The sequence below is a fragment of the Populus nigra genome, chromosome 8 (genome assembly GCF_951802175.1).
Source record: "Populus nigra chromosome 8, ddPopNigr1.1, whole genome shotgun sequence".
Classification (NCBI taxonomy): domain Eukaryota; kingdom Viridiplantae; phylum Streptophyta; class Magnoliopsida; order Malpighiales; family Salicaceae; genus Populus; species Populus nigra.
The window spans coordinates 4,222,909-4,230,079 of record NC_084859.1 but is presented as its reverse complement, the minus strand read 5'-3'; the positions used below and the strand labels follow the sequence as shown (position 1 = coordinate 4,230,079).

The 7,171-nt window shown below is 31.5% G+C and overlaps 1 protein-coding gene across 2 annotated transcripts; it reads left to right on the top strand.

Annotated features, from left to right (window-relative positions):
* The first annotated feature begins 478 nt into the window (after positions 1–478).
* LOC133701085 (3-epi-6-deoxocathasterone 23-monooxygenase CYP90D1-like) lies at positions 479–6,886 on the top strand. 2 transcript variants are annotated; one of them, XM_062124871.1, is made up of 8 exons: positions 479–738; positions 1,125–1,449; positions 2,029–2,181; positions 2,309–2,557; positions 3,086–3,175; positions 3,339–3,524; positions 3,621–3,742; positions 6,362–6,886. In XM_062124871.1, exons 1-8 carry the CDS (start codon positions 479–481, stop codon positions 6,453–6,455), a joined length of 1,479 nt encoding a protein of 492 aa, XP_061980855.1. In that variant the 3' UTR covers positions 6,456–6,886. The 2 variants fall into 2 exon arrangements, with proteins under 2 accessions (XP_061980855.1, XP_061980856.1); XM_062124872.1 differs by lacking the exon at positions 2,029–2,181.
* The last annotated feature ends 285 nt before the right edge of the window (positions 6,887–7,171 follow it).

The window sequence follows — 7,171 nt, the reverse complement described above, 5'->3', positions numbered from 1 at the left end:
TTCAGTTTAATTTAAAATATAATTATTTTATTAATAGTCATATAGTTTCATTAACACTCATAATATTAACAATTAAAATATTTTTTTATAATATTTTAAATTTATATAAACTTAAGAAAAAAACATATAAAAAACAATTTTTTTTAAAGAGTTTAAATAGATATTGTCTGTGAATGTCACGTTTAGAGACTTTTCACGCCTCTAAATTAACTATTTATTTATTATCATCCGCAGACAGTTTGTCTAACACCTTCCACACATTTTGAGAGTTAATTTCCAGCCTCGTTTTCTCTATCTCTGCCAACACACCAGCATCGTACACATTCATATCATATATTTTCTTTACAAATGAGTACTTAGTCATCAATCATCCCCTCATATAAATTATACCCATCACCATAATTAGGAAGCCGTATTTTAGCAAAGCAGAGAGAAAGAGAGCTCTCTCTCTGTAGGAATAGGATACTTATTATTAAACATGGACAGTTTATTGTGGATTTTGTTAGCAATCTTCTTGTCCTGCGGTAGTACCATAATATTTCTGTACAGGAACAGCAGCTGGTTTAGTAATAGTATGATGACGATGGTGATGATGATGATCAAATCATCATCAATGTACGAAAAAACCTTACTTCCTTTAGGCGCTCTTGGATGGCCCTTTATCGGCGAAACCATCGACTTCGTTTCCTGTGCATACTCAGACCGCCCTGAAAGCTTCATGGATAAACGTCGTCGCATGTAAGTATATATACACTGATAATTCTTAACCCTGCATGCATGCATGCATACATACATGCACATACACACACAGATACATACTTATATATACAGAGAGAGAGAGAGAGAGAGAGAGAGCGAGAGAGAGAGAGTTATTCTTTTGCTAACACTTGCATATATAATTAGCCCTGGATAGATATATATGTAATCCCAAATTCATTTTCTTCCTAGTTTTGGGTTCATGTATGTTGAGCTTAGTTTTAGTAACTATATCTTTGCAGATGATTGTATTTGTGATTAGTGAGTAATGAATTTTATCATATATCAGAATTAATGCTTAAGAAGAGGGTTATAATTACTATGATAATTACATAATTAATTGACATGTATATGTATATGTATTGCAGGTATGGGAAGGTGTTCAAATCACATATATTTGGAAGTCCTACAATAGTATCAACAGATGCAGAAGTGAGCAAATTTATACTACAAAGTGATGCAAGGTTGTTCGTTCCTTCTTACCCGAAATCTCTCACTGAGTTGATGGGAAAATCTTCAATTTTACTCATCAATGGGAGCTTACAAAGGAGAATTCATGGACTCATAGGTGCCTTCTTCAAGTCACCTCATCTAAAAGCTCAAATCACTCGAGACATGCAAAGTTATGTTCAAGAATCAATGGAGAAATGGAGAGAAGACCACCCCATTTTCATACAAGATGAAACCAAGAATGTTAGTCTTCTCCTCCCTCATCACCCCCCTCTCTCTCAATCTTCTGTATCTGTCTCTCTTTGTGTGAGAGTGCGGTGCGATTTCGAAAGTTGAATTCTGTATCCTTGAAGTTTGAAATCTATCTCCAGTTTTCTTCTCTGAGTCCCAACTAAGATGTTTTTTCCCCTTTCTTTTTTGAGAAGAGTTCCGCGAGACACAAGATAAAACAAAAGATGTCATGTCTCTTAACCCTATTTCTGGCATCTTTCATCTTGTTCCAAGTTTTCTTTTTCTTTTTCTTTTTACATGCTTTTATGAAAATTGAAAGAGATCCAAATTACATCACTAAGACCTCCATGCAGTAACTCTCTCTCTCTCTAGTGAAATATATTAATGATTGATGTTCCAATTTTATCCGTGGCTTCTACTTAAGTTTTGAAATGATTTTGCTGGAAAGTATAGACCAAGCTTAGTGGAGCATGGGGTTTGCATGAATCATATTGTCTGTAGTAGAAGAGACTCATGATCATAACTACGACATGTACACAGTAATTAATTTAATATCTCTAAAAGTTACCAAGGATTTATAAATGTCTCCAGATAGCCTTTCAAGTGTTGGTCAAGGCATTGATTAGTTTGGATCCTGGTGAAGAAATGGAGTTGCTAAAAAAACAGTTCCAAGAATTCATTGCAGGGCTCATGTCTTTACCTTTAAAAAACATTCCTGGAAGCCAACTTTATCGATCATTACAGGCAAGTTAGTAAATCAATCACACACACTTTCCTGAATAATTCACCTTTCTCTTAATTTGTTTGAATTATAGAGATAAAAAATATACAGGTGGTGAATAACAAGGAAATTTACTTTGGTTTTCATCAGGCAAAGAAGAAAATGGTGAAGTTAGTGCAAAAAATTATCAAATCTAAGAGAGATCATGGGATGATTTCAATGGTACCAAAAGATTTAGTGCAAGTGTTGCTTAACGATGCAAGCGAACAACTAACAGATGATTTGATAGCTGATAATATGATCGACATGATGATACCTGGTGAAGATTCAGTCCCAGTCCTTATGACTCTTGCTGTTAAATACCTTTCAGATTGCCCTCCTGCGCTGCACCAATTGACGGTATCTTCAATTTCCTACCTCTGTTACATATATATATATATATATATATATAATTCTTAACTTAATTTCTTGTGATTAATTAGCAGCAAGCAAGATCAATTCATAGTTAAAATATTTCTATCATCTTTTTTTTTTTTGGTTTTTTGTGTGTGGCAATTTTCTAAGTTCTAATAAGTTTAATTTTGGCTACTTTGCAATGTCGTTTTCATTTTCTTATCCTTAATTAACTTGGTAAAATTTCCCATTTACTATTAACTTCTCACTCGTCTCTGCTTATTACTAGCAGAGCGTACTAGCTAGGGTTAGGCCATACTGACTGCACTAACCAACAACTGGAACCAACAGCACGTTCCTAGTATATAATCGACAAAACAAAAGATATTCTTGAAGATTTTTTGATTAGATTTGCATGGATCTCTGGCAAGTTTATTTATTTATTTATCTTATATGTGAGAATATATAGAGCTTAATACACACATACAAATAATACGAATATATATATGATGATGATATATAATTGGTGCTCAGGAGGAGAACATGAAATTGAAAAGTCTCAAAGCTCAGCATGGGGAGCCAATGTGCTGGAGTGATTATTTATCTCTACCCTTTACGCAAACAGTGAGTACCATTTTGGATCCTCATTAGTTAATGGAAAAAAGAAATGAAAATGATAAAAAAGCTATATATATAGTCATATTACACTGTATATATGTAGTATAAGTATGTGATTCCATGATCGTAATTGGAAGAAGGAAATCATCTTAGTTTTTCTTTTGAACAGGTGATTACAGAAACCCTAAGAATGGGGAACATTATAATTGGGGTGATGAGAAAGGCGATGAAGGACATAGAGATTAAAGGGTATTTGATACCCAAAGGATGGTGTGCTTTTGCATACTTCAGATCAGTTCATCTTGATGAAAACAACTATGAGTGGCCTTACCAATTCAATCCATGGAGGTGGCAAGTAAGAAATTGCTTCTGTCGACCTTTTCGTGCTAATTTGTTGTTTTTTAGGGTTCTTAGTCATCTAACTTATGGTTGGGAGACTGTCACATCACAGGACAAGGATATGAGCAATAGTAGCTTCACTCCATTTGGAGGAGGACAAAGATTATGTCCTGGACTTGACTTGGCCAGGCTGGAAGCTTCAATTTTCTTGCACCACTTTGTCACCCAGTTTAGGTAATTGGTTCCTTGCTTTTCTTTTTTCTTTTTTCTTTTTCTTTTATATGTATAGAGTCTCACCAAGTCCCTATATAAGCATGTCAATTTTCTTTCTGTTTTTTAGATGTCAATTAGTATGATAAATGGGGAGATAAGTAAATTAAGAAAATCATATTAAATTATTTTACCATCGACCAACACATCTTAAAATATGGAGTGACACATGATTTATAGATTAAAATAAAAAGTAATTCTTTCCATCATTAATTTTATATTTTAGAAATATTTTCCAAGTGAATTAGTAGTTGACACATCAAAATTGTCACATGCTTTTATAGATGAAACTAGATAGCTAGTTCACACTCTGACTCAAGTAAGAATAAAAGTTATTTTATAGTAAAAAAATATATCTAGATTGTGAGAAATTATTTTAGTGTCATTAAGTGCAATAGAGTAGATCATATGAAATCTCTCGATCTGATTTTTTACCTAATTGGACTTCAAATCAAATAGTTTAGGAGTTGCGTCATCGTGACCTAGTCGATTTGACGAGTCTAAGGGTAATTTGAATGTTTGTTAAAAATATGATTTAACTTTTAAGAAAAAAAATCAAAATGACATTACTTTTTAAAAATTAAAACGATGATTTATTAGATTGACCAGGGTTAATTCAGTTAATTTATGAAACACGTGACCTGGACTCCATTGGATTTAATTACTTTGTTTTGTTTTTGTTTTGCCAAATTATTTTTTATTTAATTATATGATAGAAAAAAATAGAATCTCAAAATATCAAGCACCAATCCAATACCAAGATATTTATTTGAGACTGTGATAACCATATAGAAAACAAACTGAAATAAATTATGATGCTTAATTCTTAAATTACTATTTGTTTTAATAGAAAAAATGAAAAGATGTTATTTATAATTTATTAAATAAATTAAGAAATATATAAACTAGTAAATAAAATATAATTATTAGCATTAATTATATATTATAAAGGAAAGTTAATCTTCGAGTAAAAGTCTGCATTTGCAAATGTTTTACATTAACTATCTTTTTTTTTATATTTTAAATGTTTTCATTTCATTTTATTCATTAGATAATTGTGGTTGATAATAAAAAATTAATTTTCTTTTCTTTTTACGAAAACTTTATACAAATACAACAATGAAAATGGAAACTTTGGTTTTGTTTTTTTAATAAATCGATCATTAATTTGTGTATAAAAAGCTAAAATTAAGAGAAGAAAAAATCAAGGATAAAAATGAAAAAATAATTCAGGCGCCTGCATATTTTCTATAATCTTTTACAGAGTATAAATTCTTTTCGAAAGTTGCCTTGCTCATCATACACTGCATATTTTCTTTTACTTTTATTAAAATGAACAAAGACAAATCATGACAAGAAACATCCACCTTTCTGCTAACTTTTAATTGGCTTTTTATTCGTTCCCATGTGATGCTTCCAATTACAATCACCTTCTATATTAACCGCATCTAAACTTGGTTCATCACATTACCTTATATTTGGCCATGTAAATTAGGAAAAATTATCACAAAGGAAAGTATTATTTATCATATAAAAACTTTTATGGTACTGGGTAATTAATAATATCCTATTAACTAATTTTAGGATTTATTTTAAAAGAAGAACAGACACAAAAAAGTATCAAAGAATCAATTCAACCTAAAAGTTTAAGCTATTAAATGAGGTTCCAGGATATGATTTTATATTATTCTCTAACACACCCCCTCACGTGAAAGCTCTTTGGACTTGAAACTTGCACAAGTTCATATTACCTTGTGCTTGATTTTTATCAATTAAATGGGGTGATGAGATTCGAATTCGTGACCACTTGGTCATCAAGGCTCTGATACCATGTCAAAGAATCAATTCAATTTAAAAACTTAAGCTGTTAAGTGAGGTTCAGAATATAATTTTATATTATTCTCTAACAAAAAAAAAGTAAAAAAATAAAATGCTTGACCCATAATAAATGATAAGATCATCTCTAAGTAAGATTTTTTATATTTTTTTTGTATATATATTTTTTCAAAATAAAGTTTAAATAATAATTAATAGGATATCAATAATTAAACACTACATAATTTCTCTTTATCGTATGTTTCTTTATACTAATTCATATTTAAATTTTAAAAAAGAGGTTTAAAATAAAGAATCGCTCAATGCATTGGAAACACAATCTTTGATAGATTTGTTAGATATGTCCTCGTGGTGGTAGTGATGGTTGATCAAAGAAGTGGTCATTGGTCAAATGTTGATTTTGTGGAATTATATACAAAACATGGCCTATTACATAAAGGCATCACATTATTTATCCCAAGCCAATATGCTATGGTCAAATCAGTGCCTAGTTATGCCGACAATAAATTCTATTGATGTAATTTAGACCAAAAACCCTAGCAGCTACTTTGTCGTCTTCAAGAGGTTTGATGCTAGACTAGACATTCCCTAGAGTAATATTTTCTCTACCTTGGAAAAAACAGAATTGTTGTCGGTCCAACCTAACCTTAATTTTGACTGCCTTTAGCACTGATAAGCTTTGATTAATGTGAAAGATTTACAAGGTTTACAACTATTGGTTAAATTTCTCTTTTGTTGGGCCTGAAGATGGGTGGCTGAGGACGATACTATTGTAAATTTCCCTACTGTGAGAATGAAGAGAAGAATGCCGATTTGGGTCAAAAGGAGAGGAGAAAATTAAGCAGACATCGTGGGCAAGAAAAAGTTTCGAAGAAACTTGGCAAAGATACAAAACCCAGCTCGAAAAGACTAGAGAAGAAAGAATTCATGCCGTGAGGGACATCAACAATCTCACTTAATTTATCTTTCTTTTTGTAGGTATTGCAATTATGGACATTTAGAAAACTGGAGAATGACCTTTTTTTTATATTCTGGTTGGGTCCCAAAATATGTAATATTTTTTATATTAAGGTCATTAGTTCTTCCTTTTATTCTCCCTTATCTCTCTTTTTTCCAAGTCAACATCATGTACAATAAGAGGTCTCGGGTCAGTGGGTCTAGACAATGATTGTGTCCACGGGTTCTTTGTAAGAACAATAGTTGTCAATTTAACTCCGCGACAACTTTAGCTAAGTCTATTTTAATATCAGCAATATACATTTTGAATATGAATCATAGTTGGAATTGCATAATCTTTGATGGGCTACGTCCATCACCTTTCAATAAGCAAATTTAATTGCTTAATAAACAAAGACATGTTTCAGGCCCTGAAAAACACACCCAGCAAAACAAAAGAAGACGTGACCAGTATACGGTCCAAGAGATCACCATCAAAAACCTCCTCGACTGCATTAAACCTCCAAACTAATAAAAACTTCATAAAGGAATACTTTATATGTATAAACATTCATTAATAAGATACCTTAATTCAAATGCAAATATAAATCATACTTCTAA

Bases quoted from the DNA above. Each gene is read 5' to 3' on its own strand.
- LOC133701085 (XM_062124871.1), top strand. From the start codon at position 479: ATGGACAGTTTATTGTGGATTTTGTTAGCAATCTTCTTGTCCTGCGGT. The intron at 2,182-2,308 runs GCAAGTTAGTAA...GGTTTTCATCAG, and splicing joins AACTTTATCGATCATTACAG to GCAAAGAAGAAAATGGTGAA. The intron at 2,558-3,085 runs GTATCTTCAATT...ATTGGTGCTCAG, and splicing joins CTGCGCTGCACCAATTGACG to GAGGAGAACATGAAATTGAA.